This window comes from Zea mays, chromosome 7, assembly GCF_902167145.1.
Source record: "Zea mays cultivar B73 chromosome 7, Zm-B73-REFERENCE-NAM-5.0, whole genome shotgun sequence".
Classification (NCBI taxonomy): domain Eukaryota; kingdom Viridiplantae; phylum Streptophyta; class Magnoliopsida; order Poales; family Poaceae; genus Zea; species Zea mays.
Window position 1 is genome coordinate 164,523,757 of NC_050102.1, and position 17,807 is coordinate 164,541,563.

Below are 17,807 nucleotides of genomic sequence, written 5' to 3' on the forward strand. Positions count from 1 at the left end.
ACAGGTGACAAAGACAATTCTAAGGATGTAATGCAGTTTTGAAAAAAAAAAACATAGTTGACAATTACACATGACACAAATACTAAATCATTATTTTATCTTAGCAAAAACCATATTATTGCTTAAAACCAAGACATGTTTGATTTCATTGGAAAACCAAAGTATTTGTGAAGAGAACAGAAGAAAACTAAGATCTTAAGTGGACTTTCCAAAACTCTAAAATTATCATAGTTTTAGGTAAAATCATAGTATTTAAAACTATGTTTTATCTGTACAAACTAAACTTTTTTTTGGCTTTGAATATCATAATATCATTAAATACCATAATATTGCCTCAAAGTTGAAAAATACCAAGCTTCCAAACAAAGTCTCGATCTAGTTACACTTCTTTCGATGAAAACGGCCTATAACACTGCGTTGACTAATTTTCCCACCCATTTTTTGTGTTTACATTGTTATATTTTGTGTGTATAGAAATAGGAGAGAGATATAGACAGATTTTCCACTAGTTTTCCCCAAGGGATCCCTTTTTTTCATTTTCTATGAATCCGTATTTATCCTGGTTTCATTTACAGACTGTGCCAAACAATTACACGTTCACCATTTAAGCATGTTAATATATACTCCATCCGTACCAAAATTGTATTTGTTTTATTTCTTGATTTTTATGTATATATTCAAATAAATAATGATAAAACAAATACATATATAAAACACAAATATTAAAGGCTCGTTTGGATCTCAATAGCTAAGACAAAAGTGACTTTTAGTCACTTTAGATAGTACAATTCGAATATCAGATAGGGATATAAGATGACCGAGGTCCGTTGGATTTCGAATATTTTCTTAGATACCTTTTCGAATTTCAAATTTCGGATATCCGAACATCTTTCTAGATAACTTACCATATTTCAGATTTTGGATATTCGAATAGTTACACGTGAACTCACCTAAGTATCCAGGATTCAACATAATTAATACTTTCCTCTATCATTTTTCATATGAGGACTTGAGGTTATATTCTTATAGAATGTTTATTGATCCTGGTAACCTATTTAAAATTTTTGGTACACACTATAATATTTTATGAATTTAATTGTATTTTGATAATTTATATTGTATTATGAATTGCGTGGACTATTTTTTATCCACTCATTTTTGCGTTTGCATTGTTCTGCTTTCGTGTGTATAGAAATAGGAGAGTGATAGAGACAGATATTCCACTCGTTTTCCCCCATGGGATCCCTTTTTTCATTTTGTATGAATCCGTATTTATCCTGGTTTCTCATCTACGGAATGCGGCAGATAATTTCATGTTCAACATTTAAGCATGTTAACATATAATAACAAAAATGTCATGCAGTTCAATATTAAACTGATATTCATATATATACTTTAAACTATGAAATCATATGATCGTAAATTAGTTTTCTGACATAGTGTCTATTTCTATATGCACGCGTATATCCTGATTTTGTTTTAGATCTTGTTTTTTTTACCTTAGTCCTATTTTAAAATATAGAAATGGGATGGGACTTGAACTTTTCCGTCTGTTTCCATGAATTTCCATGCCTACTCTCACTTAGTTTTTAATCTTTTCCGTTTGCTCCCTTTAATTTCCATTCCTACTCTCGCTTAGTTTTTAATCTTTTCCATACATTATGTATGATTTCTAAAAAAATAATCAATTCACACATATTCTCACGAACTCTATTCACTTGTTTGCCATAATGGCATATATCAAGCCATCTATATGCCATTTGCCCACTCAAATCTTTATCTTTATCTTTATCTTTACTATATAAAACACCAGTTCCAAATATAAGTGAAGGTTTAAACCTTGCTTGTTGGCTATACATTCACACTCACCTAACCAATAAAATACACATATCTTTGTGTTTCATTAAAACAAAGTCTACCTATACGATATATAGAAAACCTTCATTGTACTCCCTCACATTTAAATAATAATAAAATAATAAAATTATGTATGGATATGGATTCAAAACCATAATTGTTGGCTCTAAACTCATATTCACACTCACCTATCCAACATAACACACATGTCTTTATATTTTATATCTATACATAAGCATAAATGAAAATCATAATAATGTATAGGTACTTTACTAGTGTGTTTTAATGTATGACTGTGATCAGATCCACCATATGAGACATACAAACATCTTTAACATGTGTCTATGTAGGTAGACTCTGAGCTACCAAACCAACATGTGAGGCAGACTGCAGAAACACTCTCACTCTCTAGTCTATGGGTCTCTGGATCATGTGCCATGGAAAAAAACATCCTCGTTGCTACGAGTGGTAATTTTCGTCGCGACCTCTTTTTTGGAACAGATTGCAACAAATATTTCCGAAACTAATTGCAATCAACATTTGCTAATGTTTGGCTCGCAAAATCTTGGCAGCATTGACCGGACTTTATAAGTGTTGGCCAGATTTAACTAAGAATCTAATTATTACTAGTCTGAGGGCCAGTTTGGTAATCCCATTTTTTCGAGAGATTTCTATTTTCCGAAAAAATTACTTCATTTTCCCTGAGAAAATGGAGTTCCCAAACTAACCCTAAACAATATTTCATTTTTCTTCTCAATGTTAATTCAACTCTCATACATGTGTACCTAGCTCATGGTTTTCCGACGGTGACTACCCTGAAATATAACGAGGTTTGAGTTATGCTACAAATGATACTAACCTCAGTTTGACTAAGTTTTCCAGCAGCAACATCATCAGTAATAATAATAATAGTAATAATAATAATAATAATAATATGTGGCAATAAATAAGTATTTTTAAATATCTTATAAAATGGCATATATATACTTACAGATTGTAAACATTGTAATCAGTAATACGATTATCGATAAAGTTATTCAAATCTAGAATAGTTTGAATTAGGACGAGCTAAAATTCGTCATATTTTAGGTAAGTAGAGAATAAACATCTTCAGCATGATATTTGGATGTCAAAAAACTAGCACTAAACAAGATGTGGTGGTTTAACTTCTTGCCCTCTTTAGACAATATATTCACCTTCACATCAAAATTGCCTAATTTATAGATTGCCAAGGGTCTATATGTATTTAGACCATGTTTGGTGAAGTTCCGACACATCAAAACTGGTACTAAACTCGAGCTATTTTTTATCTCCCTCTCAAAATAAATTAGAAACATGTAAAACCACAATTTTTTTAAATTTACTGGCTTTGTCTCCTCCGTACACTGTAGCAAAGAGGTGGAGAAAAAATAAAACCATGCCAAATAGCCCTCCACTGTTTCCCTAGATATTAAATGGTAAATAATTGGTTACTTTTAGTTCAGTGGTCCGTGCAAAATATACATACATGATTTCCATAGTATAACACTATAGCATTAAGCAATGCTTAAATAGACTAACATTTCCATGATCACACTTGAGTATTTTACCATAAACTATGAAATGTTACTAGGAAGGATGTATTAGATGAAGTTTTCTTGAAGAAAGAGCATATGTATATAAGTTCTTAAAAATTATCCACCAATGATGGATAGACACGGAAAAGAAAAGTTATCATAAAAGTAATGTCAGAGAAGGGGACTAATTTTGTCGCTTCCCGAACCGACACTACGTGTAACAATTAAAAGCGAACGTATTTTTAAAAATGACTAACCCTTAAATTTGAGTCGTTGATCTATATCAACATTTCATCCAACCGCTCTCTTTATTTCTTCTTCCTCCCGTCGTCTTCTTCGTCGCGCCAACAGTGCTATAGTTCAATAGTACACCCTCGTCGCGCTAGCTCACTAGAGCTAGCGCCCTCCACTCCACCTAACCCTTCTAATGGTCGTCCTCTGATTGTTGTAGTCCACAATCCCCTCCTCTAATATCATCACTCTATTTGTAGCCTTAGCCTAAGATCGATTTTATAGTGTTTTGATGTTCTTGTTCTCCTGAAATCATCATGTCAATCGAAAAGGGAAGTGAATATGGTAATAAGTGAAAGAGAAACTCATATTTGATGGACCAAATATGATTTGGCAATTCCTGTTCTACTGTGTGTCCGGATCCAAATTTAGTCCGGCACATGTTTTGGCCGCGGGAGGACGAGGAAGGAAATGGTCTCAGAAAACCGGTGGCTGATGCGGACCGGAGAATCTCCGCCCGCAGGCAGGCCCACAGACATTTGGGGCCCCGCCACGCCGTCCGCCAGCCGCCAGCCGCCAGCCGCCAGCCAATCCCTTCCTGTTTCTATTTATTCATCCGCCCGGGCCCCTCCGCACGCCTGCACACATTCCGCGCACACCCCGGCAGCCGCAAACGCCTTCGCCGTCGCGTCCCGCTCCTCCGCCCGCCCGACGCGACCCCTAGGACCTGGAGAGAGAGGTCGGCATGGCTGCCGCAGTGGTCGACGACGCTGGTATGGACGCCGTCCAGAAGCGCCTCATGTTCGAAGACGAGTGAGCCCTCTTTCCTTCCCCGACTCCTTCTCCTTCCTCCAGCTAATTTTCGCTCCTCCTCCACGATCTGCTTGTCCCCCACCTGTTCCGGTTACGCGCATCGATATTTGCTCGATTTTTCTGGCGCCTGGGGGCGGGGCTTTCGTTCGCGGTTGCACAGCTGCCTGCTCCGCCGGATCTCGCCGCGATCGGAACGCGGGCACGGTTTGGGTCACGGAGGCTGTTCAGTATGTTTGACTTTGTGCCAGTGATATACTGTACCACGTTTTAGTCTCACCGTCGCACTTGTTTGATGCGCTGTTTCGTCCTATACTCGTGCTGTGGGGTTAGCCGGACAGGACTGTCCTGCGCCAAAATTCCGGGCATGCCGTGCCTGCCCAGTATGCACTAGGCTCAGTAGGTCGATGTAAGGAGGTAGGTACTATAACTGAACTGTTTTTGTTTTTGCATCTGGAATTCAGGTTCAGTAAGTTTTTTTTAAATGATCTGGTTATGGATGTCCTTTTTGTTTAATTGACGACGGGTAGATGAGTAATTCTTTATGAATCATTTAAGTTGTGGAGTGCATAGTTGATGTGAATAGTGTTCAGTAAATCCTGGACGGTGAGTACTCTCCAAAGTTAGGGCATTGCTATACTTACAAAGTGGCTCTTTTAGGAAGTTATTATAGTACAAAATTTTAAGTGGATTGTGGAGATCCATGTGGGTGAACCTGGATCGAAGAGAAACCTGTAGAATTTGTGGATCAGTTCCTCACGTTTTTCTTATGATATAGTACATGATCTTTTCGCCATATTCAAGTGATTCACTGACAATTCTTCTTGACAATGCTTGCTTGATTTTTTTTCCCACAGATGCATTTTGGTGGACGAGCAGGACAATGTTGTTGGCCATGAGTCAAAGTACAACTGTAAGATTCTATTCTGCTCTGCTTATCTACTTAATTTCTGCACCCTATTAATGTTGTTTGAACTGGTTTGTGGAACAGTACTTGATTTGTTATTTGTCATGTTAGGCCATTTGATGGAAAAGATTGATTCTGAGAATCTGCTACATAGGGCATTCAGTGTGTTCCTTTTCAACTCAAAATATGAGCTGCTACTTCAGGTTTGTTTTTTTATTTCTTGTACTCTGCATTTCTATGATGTTTTTTTTGTCTATTTTATTGCATACCAGGCAAAGGTTTTAAATTTCCGGTGATTGTTTTTCCCCTTATGTTTGAGATTAAAGTCATGAGCCATAAAGTCCCAAATTACCTAGTACCTTGTAATAGCAGATCTCTAGCTATTACAAGGTACCAGGTCTCTAGCTATTACAAGGCTCACTGAATCTCCATATATGAACTACCATTGCCTAGCATGATGCTTTGAAAACTGGTTTCAAAAGGGCAAATTCTCTCTCTTTAATTCTTGGGTTGTGTTGGGGTGCTCCGGCGGGAGCAATTTGTATGTGTGACCCCCCCCCCCCTCCCCCCCTCTTTTGTGGGCCGGCCTTTGGTGACCCGTCTTCTTTTTATGTACTTCCTCCTTAATTGATAGGCAGTGCTCCTGCCACTTTCATTCAATTTTTTTTTGTAGATGTTTCTTTGGCAGTATATATGACTGTTAGCTTTGAAGTTGCACTATATGTTATGGCTCCCAGTATTGCTGGGAGTACATATTCCATAAGTCAACTTAGTCTCAGGGACCAAAAATATCGAGAAGCTACAGTAAAATACCTGGCTCTTAAACTTTGGATTAATTGTATACGTGCCACTCAACTTCTGCAAAATTAGATAGCTAGTTCACCAAGTGAACTAGCTATCTAATTTTGCAAAAGTTGAGTGGTATGTTAGTGGCATCCAAATGAACTAGCTATCTAATTTTGCAAAAGTTGAGTGGCATGTTTCTAATTGACCCATTAACTTTAGAACTAGCCCAATTACCATTACCGTATTAAATGTTTGTTTGTTTTTGAACAACACATTCCAATGTTTGTGACTATCCTATTCTTTTCAAATTGTTTTTGATAAGTATCATTCTACTCGTGCAGCAAAGGTCCGCGACAAAGGTTACCTTTCCTTTAGTTTGGACCAATACCTGCTGCAGCCACCCTCTGTACCGTGAGTCTGAGCTTATCCAGGAGAACTACCTTGGTATGTTATGGAACAGCTCCTAGCCTAAAATTATTTTCTTATCTCTCTGTCATTGTTGCTCTGATCATTGGGAGCTCATCCTTCTCCAGGTGTGAGAAATGCAGCACAGAGGAAGCTACTGGATGAGCTGGGCATCCCAGCAGAAGATGCCCCAGTTGACCAATTCACCCCTCTGGGCCGAATGCTTTACAAGGCACCATCTGACGGGAAATGGGGGGAGCATGAGCGTAAGTTTCTACCACCTATCTCCTCATCTACTTGCATCCAGATAGTTTGAGTTGCCAATTGGTCGATGGTATGGAATAGACTGTTGACACACTAGTATAGAATCCTCCACACAGATTACACTGAACATTGTTGCTGGAAGATGTTTCGCTGAGACTACCGACTGCTAATGCTAGTTGCTCTTTCGTCTTTCCTTACCATCAGTTGACTACCTGCTGTTCATCGTCCGGGACGTGAAGGTGCAGCCGAACCCAGATGAAGTCGCTGACGTGAAGTACGTGAACCGCGACGAGCTCAAGGAGCTCATCCGGAAGGCTGACGCTGGCGAGGACGGGGTGAAGATCTCCCCCTGGTTCAGGCTGGTGGTGGACAACTTCCTCATGGGCTGGTGGGACCATGTCGAGAAAGGCACCCTCGGCGAGGCCGTGGACATGGAGACCATCCATAAGCTGAAGGAGTGAGGGGCCGCCGGCCGGCCGGCTCCGATGACCTCACCACCTGTTGATGTTGCTGCTGCTGCTGCACTGCATGTTTATCAAAAGTTATCGCTCCTGCTCGCGGAAAGTGAGCTTGACTGTTGCCGGGGTGGAAGTGTCGTTTTGGACTGAAGATGAGTGCCGCGGAGGGGTTTGTTGTTTGTTTGTTTGTTTGTTCGGTGACCGAATCGCGAGTTGGACGCCTGTTTAATCCGTGCTTATACATCGTCTGAGTAAACAGCAATAAGAGGGACATCCGTAAGCTCTTTCCGTAACTGCTTTTGCGACTCGTCTGCTGCCACTGCAGTTCCATTTCTGCATATTTTTTTGCAGAAGATCCTTGTGCAGCCTAGGCTAGCGGCAACGTGACTGGGAGGTAGGGAAGGGAACGACGCTTGTGCTTGTGCATGTTGGGTTGCTTACTTGCTTCTTGAGCTCTTTGCTTGTGGTTGTGGCTGATTTATTTTTTTTTTTAAAAAATAACTTTAGGGGCTCGTTTATCTCAGTATAACATGGGGGTTTGGGTTTATTTGCTTGTGACTGAACTTCTGTTTATGAACTTAAGGGGCTGGCTTATCTGATTATTCTAACATGAGGTTCAATAGTATCACGAACCACAACATCCAGTTAGGCCTCGTTTGGATCATTAGGATTGAATTCATTCTAATATATTTATATACTATTGTAGACTATATGAGAGAATACTTATCTGTATTTCTGTTGTAGGAGAGCGGAAATACGATCTGAAGAGCGTTTACAAATATAAATATGATGTTGTGAGAGAGTAATCCGAAGAGTGTATTATAAGTTAAATAGTCTAAATGCAAGACCTTAGAAATGCTACTTAGATCATTAAACTAAAACTTGTTTAATGAAACTGTAAAGTGACTAGTATCCAAAATGAATCAACTCTGTCTAATTCCTTTATTGCTCTGTTATTTATACATGAGGGGATGCCTTGAGGACCCGGCGTATAGAGAAGACATGGCTGTTCGAAGAGTTGGGATCGTGGGTCACGTCCCTTCGGTGAACAGACGACGGGAGCAGTTATGTTACTGCATATATTTCTTAACAAAACTAACTCGGGAACCTATCTGGTGCAAACCAACCCTTCTATGTAACCGAACTATATGATGTGTATCCAAGGGACGCAGTGACGTGGATCATTTTACATTTAACTGTCTGCTACTGATTACACCTTTTCAAATCTCCCTCACACTCCTTCGCACGTCCCCTTGGATCAACATTATGCGATTCAGATTAGAAGTTTGCACGGTTGCACGGAAGGGTTGGTTTACACCAGATACGTTCCCAACTAACTCAGCTAAAGATCATTTCGCAACTAGACACATTTCGCAGCTAGACACATCATGAGCGCAAGAGCTGCAAGGTGGCATAAGCTAATTTGTACAATGAAACAAAAGTATTTATCTTGGCATGTGCTTCTTTGAACAACGGACACCTTTCGAACAAAGTTGGTGTATCAGTTTGTAGGATGGACATCTCAAATCGGACTTTGTGCTACTGCTGCAGGTGCATGTAGATATGCCTCTGTCAGCACATGATGCATCTGCACTGCATGCCTCTTACCCGTACAAAGTGTCCTTGCTATGTTGTCACTGTGCTCAAAATCCTTTGCACTGCCACTGATGATGCCCTTAGTAGATAAACATTATCTAATTATGAGAATCCCTACCTAACCAAACGCTACCATAATCAGGCGCGTGGTCCATGTCTGACCTGGCCAATTCCCAAGTACTACGGACCAGAGAGTAATTCTATGACACCCATGGTTTCCCACGGTGGCACCAGCACAAGGTTAAATTTCCAACAGGACCAGTCGAGCAATCAGTGACCTTCTCATGCTATATATTACAGGTCCCTTCCTTTTTGGGGAGTCGGCTACCACAAGAATATGAGGTTCAAACCCTACGAGATCTGGTCGTCAGGAACAACTTGTGTGTGTTTACCATGTACTAGTATGTACATGTGCAGCCGGCGCCCCGCGGACTTTTGATCGGGAAGAAGAGCATCTACTACAGCAGATGGGCTCAAAACAAGTCTCCTCCAGCAGTCATGTAGCGTCCCCGCCATCCTCCGTCAGTGAAGCCTTAGCTGCCTGACAACAGGACCCGTGCCTGCTTTACCTTCTTTTGTACCGAAACACCACACTATATAAGCTCCTAAAATTATGCATGTTTTACTGCTGATAGAATAAACAACGGACAACCCATTTTGACTGGGTTTAACTCAAAACCTCTTGCGGGTCTTAAATTAAAACTCATCAAAGCTGACTGTTTCCTACAAATTATCTGTACTCAAAGCTGACTGTTTCCTACAAGCTGTCTGTACTCTATGGTGTCGATTCTGTTCTCAAAAAAATCAAGATAAAATCGTACCAATCCATGTTGGTTTTAGTACTGATCAATAAGACATTGGGACCGAGATTTGGATACTCTGCTGGAGGCCAGGAACGAGTGAAATGGAGGAGAAATCTTTTAGACTGGAGATCAGGATTTGGAGGGTATGCTCCGAAGTTTGGAATGATAGATCAATCCAGAGAAAGAGAATATGTACATCAAGGATTTGAAACAGATGTCTATGACTTTTGGTTAGTGCAGTTTCACAGTGTATACTTCAGTTTCGAGAAAGAATTCAGATTTTTGAGAGCAGTTAATTAAAGCAGTTCTTATGGCTCAATGAGAGACACAAATGGACCCTATACTGGTCGGAGCCACATACACAGTGTGAGGTGCACAAGCTATGCGGACCGTATGGTAGCTGCAACCCTGACGCAAATGCTACGAGCGCAAATGCTGGGAGCCCTGAGGATTGTCAGGTGACTTGCTTCAACAGTTGCAGCTGCAGTGCTTACACATATAACGGCACTGGCTGTTTTGTTTGGCATGGAGACCTACCTGGTCAACCTCCAAGAACAGCACACTGGCGATGGATGAGGAACCTGTCATGTGGGGCCTCCCCTATAACCGTCGGAGGCGCGCAAGAGACGGGAGGCGCGCTGCAGAAAGAGCAGCAGCCAGTGCCACGTCAGCAGCAGAAAAGGAAAGCCAAGAAATCAGTGGCTAGAAGAAGGAAAGAATCAAAGGACATGCAGCCGCCACCTCTATAGAAGGAAGGGCGGCTAGAAGAAGAAATAAATTAGTAGAGATCCTAAATCATAGAGATCAGTTTCCTTTTAGTAGAGATCCTAAATCAGAGGGATTAGTTTCCCCTTTCTGTTACACCGTAGGCTATAAAGCCTTGTAGCTGGCTCCTTTGAGAGACAAGCAATAACACAGTTATTTCCTCCATTCTCCCTACCACTCTCAAGCCTTCGGAAGAGGGGTAAAACCTCACCGGAGAAGACGGACCGAGGGTACGACCTACGTAGCCGAGGGCCCCCTTCCCTAGACTCTAAGGCCCTTGACAACCTGGTATCACGGTCACGTCGATCCGAGACTTCCAGTTCTTCCGCTACTTCCGCCGCAACCAGCCACCCAGCAGCCCTCAACACCGCCAACCCACGCTCATCACCCACCTCCACCGCGCCCCCGCCCAGCGCCATGTCCGAACACACCATCGCCGACCTCGCCAAGTTGATCGAGGGGCTCACCGGCAAGATCAATACCCTTCAAACCGACATCGACACGATGAAGAAGGACAAGACGTCGTCCTCGGGCACCCAGGTGCCGAGCGGCGGCTTCGACGGGCAACACCACACCGATCGACCACCGCGTTTCCAGAAGCTGGACTTCCCGCGTTACGACGGCAAGTCCGACCCGCTCGTCTTCATCAATCGCTGCGAGTCGTACTTCCATCAACAGCGGATCATGGAGGAAGAAAAGGTGTGGATGGCCTCCTATAATTTGGAGGACAAGGCCCAACTCTGGTACATGCAGGTCCAGCAGGACGAAGGCATCCCGACTTGGCGGCGCTTCAAGGATCTCCTCAACCTCCGCTACGGGCCACCGCTGCGATCAGCACCGTTGTTCGAGCTAGCCGAATGTCGGCGCACGGGCACGGTAGAGGAATACCAGGATCGCTTCCAGGCGCTCTTGCCCCGCGCGGGTCCGTGGGGGAGGCCCAACGGGTTCAACTATTCACCGGGGGGCTGCTCCCTCCGATCAGCAACCAAGTCCGCCTCCACAACCCCCAAACCCTAGCAGTGGCTATGAGCTTGGCGCGGGAAGTGGAGGTCATGGAACGGGAGCGACTGGCGTTCACACCGACGGCTGCACCGACCCGGGGGGGCCAACGCACCATGCCGGCTCCAGCTCTGCCGCCGCCAGCGCTTCCTGTCCCTCCAGCGCGGCCTGCGCTCCCAGCTCCCCCTATTGGGGCAGCCCCGGCGCGGTTGGAGACCCAACCAATCAAGCGGCTGTCGACAGAAGAGCAAGCGGAACGGCGTCGTCTCGGACTATGCTACAACTGCAACGAGAAGTACTCCCGGGGCCATAACCGGGTCTGCCGCCGCATCTTCTTCGTCGACGGCGTGATCATCACCGACGAGGAGGACACAGCCGCTGCAGAACCTAACTATGAAACAGCGGCTCCAGTCTTTTCTTTGCAGGCAGTGGCAGGAGTCCCCATATGCGACACCATGCAAGTCCGGGTGGATCTGGGGACAGCGACGCTGGTGGCTCTTTTGGACACGGGATCCACCCACAACTTCATCGGAGAGGAAGCTGCGCGCCGCACGGGCTTGGTCATCCAGCCTCGCCCGCGTCTGACGGCCACCGTGGCGAACGGGGAGCGCATCCTCTGCCCCGGAGTCATTAGGCAGGCCCCTATCTTCATCGCCGCCGAAAGGTTCCTGGTGGATCTCTTCGTAATGCCTCTCGCTGGCTATGATCTGGTCCTGGGGACACAGTGGCTCGTCACCTTGGGGCGGATCATGTGGGACTTCACGGCGCGCACCATGTCGTTCACACGACACGGACGGGAGGTCTGCTGGACCGACGTGGCGACTGTCCGCGCACCGCGTCTCGCAGCGACCGCGGCGGGCGATTCCCTCATCGAGGGGCTCCTCGGCACGTTCGCCGATGTCTTCGCTGCACCGACAGGACTGCCACCAGTACGTGCTCGAGACCACGCTATCGTCCTCAAGCCGGACGCAGCACCGGTGGCTGTGCGTCCCTACCGGTACCCGGCGGCGCACAAGGATGAGTTGGAGCGGCAATGCGAGGAGATGATGGGCCAAGGCATCGTCCGCAGGAGTAACTCAGATTTCTCATCGCCGGTCATCCTCATCAAGAAGCCCGATGGCTCCTGGCGGTTCTGCGTCGACTACAGAGCGCTGAACGCGCTCACCGTCAAGGACGCCTTCCCGATTCCAGTGGTCGACGAGCTATTGGACGAGCTCAACGACGCCCGATTCTTCACAAAATTAGACCTGCGATCAGGGTACCATCAGGTACGCATGCGGACGGCAGATATTCACAAGACGGCTTTTCGTACCCACGACGGCCTCTACGAGTTCCTGGTCATGCCATTCGGCCTGTGCAACGCACCGGCGACATTCCAAGCTCTCATGAACGACGTGCTCAGGCCATTCCTACGTCGATTTGTGCTGGTGTTTTTTGACGACATCTTGATCTACAGCTCCTCCTGGGCCGACCACCTGCGTCATATCCGGGCGGTGTTGACCATGCTCCAACAGCATCAGCTCTTCGTCAAGCAGTCCAAGTGCGCGTTCGCTGTCCCATCGGTGGCTTACCTGGGCCACGTCATCTCCGCTTCCGGCGTCGCCATGGATCCCGCCAAGGTGGAAGCTGTCCGGGACTGGCCACAACCTCGTTCGGCGCGGGCGGTCAGGGGCTTTTTAGGCCTTGCAGGCTACTACCGCAAATTCGTCCACGATTACGGTGTCATAGCGGCACCCCTGACAGCGCTGCTCAAGAAGGAGGGCTTCTCCTGGACAGAGGAGGCCACGACAGCATTTATGGCACTGAAGACAGCAGTCACTTCGGCACCAGTCCTCGCGCTACCAGACTTCACCAAGCCATTCATCGTCGAGTGCGACGCGTCGTCCCATGGGTTTGGGGCGGTGCTCATCCAGGACAGCCACCCCATCGCCTTCTTCAGCAGGCCAGTGGCGCCCCGGCACCGCTCTCTCGCTGCATACGAGAGGGAACTCATCGGACTCGTCCATGCTGTCCGGCACTGGCGACCATACCTATGGGGGCGTCGGTTCATCGTACGCACCGACCACTACAGCTTGAAGTTTCTCCTCGACCAGCGGCTAGCTACCATTCCCCAACATCACTGGGTGGGCAAGCTGCTGGGGTTTGACTTCAGTGTCGAGTACAAGCCTGGCGCTCAGAACGGGGTGGCAGACGCCCTGTCTCGCCGCGACACGCCAGAGGGTGCAGTCCTAGCGGTGTCCGCGCCACGCTTCGACTACATTGCCCAGCTGCGGCAAGAACAGGCCAACCACCCGGCGGTAGTGGCGCTCAAGGAGGAGCTAACAGCAGGCCTACGCGGCGCGCCTTGGGCCATTGTCGACGGGCTCCTCACGTACGACGGCCGCATCTTCATTCCATCGGCATCACCACTCCTCCAGGAGATATTGGCCGCTGTCCATGGGGACGGCCACGAGGGCGTACAGCGCACTCTCCATCGCCTCCGTCGGGATTTTCACTTCCCCGACATGCGCCGTGTGGTGCAAGACTTCGTCCGGGCATGCTCGACCTGCCAGCGCAATAAGTCGGAGCACCTCCTGCCGGCTGGGTTGCTGCTACCTCTGCCGGTCCCGACGGACGTATGGTCGGACATTGGCCTCGATTTCATCGAAGCTCTACCGCGTGTTCGCGGCAAGTCCGTCATCTTGACAGTGGTGGATCGCTTCAGTAAGTACGCACACTTTATTCCCCTGGCTCACCCATACTCCGCCGAGACTGTGGCACAGGCGTTCTTCTCCGACATTGTACGTCTCCATGGCATGCCGCAATCGATCGTCTCCGATCGTGATGCCGTGTTCACCTCCATGTTCTGGCAAGAACTAATGAGGCTCATGGGCGCCAAGCTTCATATGTCATCCGCATTCCACCCACAGTCAGATGGACAGACGGAGGCGGCCAACAAAGTCATCGCCATGTACCTTCGCTGTTTCACGGGAGATCGGCCACGTGAGTGGCTCAAGTGGCTGCCTTGGGCCGAGTACACATACAACACGGCGTACCAGTCTTCGCTCCGCGACACACCCTTCCATGTGGTGTATGGTCGACATCCCCCATCCATCCGGTCCTATGAGGCGGGGGATACTCGGGTGGCAGCAGTGGCCAAGACAATGGCAGAGCGGGAAGCATTCCTGGAGGATGTACGACATCGCCTGGAGCAGGCTCAGGCTGTACAGAAACGGTTCTACGACAACAAACACCGGGCGGTGGCCTACAACGTGGGGGACTGGGTCCTGTTGCGTCTCCGCAATCGGCCGGTGGCGTCCATGTCCCTGGCACAGAAGGGAAAGCTGCAGCCCAGATTCTTTGGGCCCTATTGCGTCACTGAAATCATCAATGACGTCGCGGTTCGCCTAGCTCTACCACCAAAGGCCAAGATTCATGATGTGTTCCATGTGGGGCTCTTGAAGAAATGGGTGGGCGCACCACCGACCTCTCCCCCGGAGCTTCCTGAGCTGCTCCATGGAAAGGTGATACCCGAGCCGGAACGGGTGGTGCGTTCCCGCCTCGCAAGGGGGATAAAAGAAGTCCTGGTGCGTTGGAAGGGTCAGCCAGCCTCCGCTGCAACTTGGGAAGACTGGGAAGATTTCAGCGCCAAGCACCCGTCGTTGCAGCTCGAGGACGAGCTGCCAGTCGAGGGGGGGAGAGATGTCATGTGGGGCCTCCCCTATAACCGTCGGAGGCGCGCAAGAGACGGGAGGCGCGCTGCAGAAAGAGCAGCAGCCAGTGCCACGTCAGCAGCAGAAAAGGAAAGCCAAGAAATCAGTGGCTAGAAGAAGGAAAGAATCAAAGGACATGCAGCCGCCACCTCTATAGAAGGAAGGGCGGCTAGAAGAAGAAATAAATTAGTAGAGATCCTAAATCATAGAGATCAGTTTCCTTTTAGTAGAGATCCTAAATCAGAGGGATTAGTTTCCCCTTTCTGTTACACCGTAGGCTATAAAGCCTTGTAGCTGGCTCCTTTGAGAGACAAGCAATAACACAGTTATTTCCTCCATTCTCCCTACCACTCTCAAGCCTTCGGAAGAGGGGTAAAACCTCACCGGAGAAGACGGACCGAGGGTACGACCTACGTAGCCGAGGGCCCCCTTCCCTAGACTCTAAGGCCCTTGACAGAACCCTCTAACTCACTCAGGCTTGCCGCATCCGAGCTGCCAGCTGCTGCAATGCACAAGGCTACGCTCATTGGTACAGTTGCTAGTGGAGTTGTTGCAGTTTTGCTAATCCTTGTCGTGCTAACTCCAAGGCGCTGCTGCTGCCGCCAAGAGAGCGTTCTTCAGGTATTTGAGAATACCAGTGAGAGGTTGACCACCTTCCGGTACAGCGATCTGCAGCACGCCACTGACAACTTCTCGGTGAAGTTGGGAGACACTACACCAAAATAGTAAACTTCCTAGAGCCTAAACTCTAGGAAGTTAGGCCTAAACTCTAGGAAGTTAGCTAAACTCTCGGAAGTTAAGCCATCCCGTCGGAAGTTTGGCTCTCGGAAATTTTTTGTCGGAAGTTAGCTTAACTTCCTAGAGCCCTCTAGGAAGTTAGCTAACTTCCTACAGCCAAAAAAGCCTCTCGGAAGTTAGTAGATTCTCGGAAGTTAGTAGCTTCACGCCGTCAGCGCCGTCAGCTGACTAACTTCCTACGGCTGACTGTGGCCCCTAGGAAGTTAGCTGGCTAACTTCCTACGGCTTAATAAGCCTCTAGAAAGTTAATTTGACCAGCATTACAAATGTTGTTTATTTTTATTTTACACCACATTCCACAACATAACAAATATATCAACAACTATATAGCACAACATATTTTCTCATAAAACATCTCACACACAATCACATAACAATATTTAAATCCATAGTCTCATCAATTACATCACAAAAGTCTCATCCATAGTCTCATCAATTACATCATAAAAGTCTCATCCATAGTCTCATCAATTACATCACAAAAGTCTCATCCATAGTCATAATAAGACACATCTCATCATCCAGTACTAATAAGAAACAATATCTCATACATAGTCATAAAAGGCTCAAGCTCAACTCCAATTGCACTGAAAAGGCTGGATGGGTTTCAACATGGGGACAAGCAGTTCCGTGCCGAGGTGTCCACTGTCGGAATGATCAATCGTGTGATGAACTTGGTACGCCTTCTTGGCTTCTGTGCTGAAAAGACCAGCAGGCTCCTTGACTACGAAAGTGATACTGGTTCCTTGTTTCCATGTTGGGCAGCAATCCAAGTGATCGATGGCAACGAAAGGAGCATTTTAGATCAGAGACTAGAGGGAGTTGCTGACATGGATGAACTTGTGAGGGCTTCACGGCTAGCATGCTGGTGCATTTAGTTTCAGTATGAGGCGCACTGGCCATCCATGGCGCTTGTGGTGAAGATGATGGAAGGGCCCATAGATGTTGATGTACCACCGTTTCCAGAACCTCTTCGTTGTCTACTGGACAGTCAGGCTTCCTCTCTACCTGATGTTAGCCATTCATACCACGACCCTAGTTAAAAAATAAAGTGCACACTGGCCCAGAAACCTTTTCATTGGCGCCTCTTGGGACCATGAACATGTTGCGCATTTCAGTCACAAAATTCAGTAAGCCGACTAATGTAGAAACTATTGATAAGATGACGTGTTGATCTTTCTTCTGCTAAAGTTTGAGCACATGCTTATTATTTTGTATTCCAGTAAAGCTATTGTAAATGCATATGGTGTACAGTATTGCTGAGTTTGTCAACAGTACGTTGTTGCTTATGCTAATGAAACCATGCATAGGTCCATTTTTGCCCCCTTGACTAGACACACCAAAACAGTGACAGGAATTATGAAATTCAGAAGTTACATTCAGCTACCTGGTTGGGAGTTCAGTATACTAATACCAACTATAACAGAATTAGTGGGTCCGTGAAATAGCGAACAAAAATCTTGTCAGCCTCAAGTTTTTAGCCTCAAACCAGTGTTATAGCAGTGCTTATAAGCTGCCATGTGCAAACCAGCAAAAATGGACACAAGTCAAGTGCTAAAAGAATGCATTACCATACTAATCTCCTACTCAGCCAGGAAAAAAAGTCAAAGCACTCAACAGTTTAGTACTACTATAATTTTTTTACTTAGCCTTTTAAATTCAATTTTTTAGTAACAACACAAAACTGAAATTTTGAAGGAGCCCCTTTGGCCACCCTAATGAGCTTTGGGTGAATCCTTGACTTGGTCATGCCAAATTTTATTCTGACCCACCGTCCCCCCGGGAAAAATAAGTTGAAGTAGCCTATCTCAGCGCTTCTAGTATGATTGCAAAGAGAGTACTACCTCCATTCCAAATTATAAGATTTTTTTTATTTTCTA

General features: G+C 46.2%; 1 protein-coding gene and 1 long non-coding RNA gene across 2 annotated transcripts; both read left to right on the top strand.

Moving 5' to 3' along the window:
- Window positions 1-4,296: 4,296 nt before the first annotated feature.
- Window positions 4,297-7,565, top strand: LOC541901 (uncharacterized). The gene is made up of 6 exons (NM_001111567.1): window positions 4,297-4,457; window positions 5,312-5,367; window positions 5,473-5,564; window positions 6,489-6,591; window positions 6,681-6,818; window positions 7,021-7,565. Exons 1-6 carry the CDS (start codon window positions 4,390-4,392, stop codon window positions 7,275-7,277), a joined length of 714 nt encoding a protein of 237 aa, NP_001105037.1. The 5' UTR covers window positions 4,297-4,389; the 3' UTR covers window positions 7,278-7,565.
- Window positions 4,480-5,085, top strand: LOC109940769 (uncharacterized). The gene is made up of 2 exons (XR_002263439.2): window positions 4,480-4,684; window positions 4,788-5,085. It is a non-coding gene; the product is annotated as an uncharacterized lncRNA (long non-coding RNA).
- Window positions 7,566-17,807: the final 10,242 nt, after the last annotated feature.

Bases quoted from the DNA above. Each gene is read 5' to 3' on its own strand.
- LOC541901 (NM_001111567.1), top strand. From the start codon at position 4,390: ATGGCTGCCGCAGTGGTCGACGACGCTGGTATGGACGCCGTCCAGAAG. The intron at 4,458-5,311 runs GTGAGCCCTCTT...TTTTTCCCACAG, and splicing joins CGCCTCATGTTCGAAGACGA to ATGCATTTTGGTGGACGAGC. The intron at 5,368-5,472 runs GTAAGATTCTAT...TTGTCATGTTAG, and splicing joins CCATGAGTCAAAGTACAACT to GCCATTTGATGGAAAAGATT.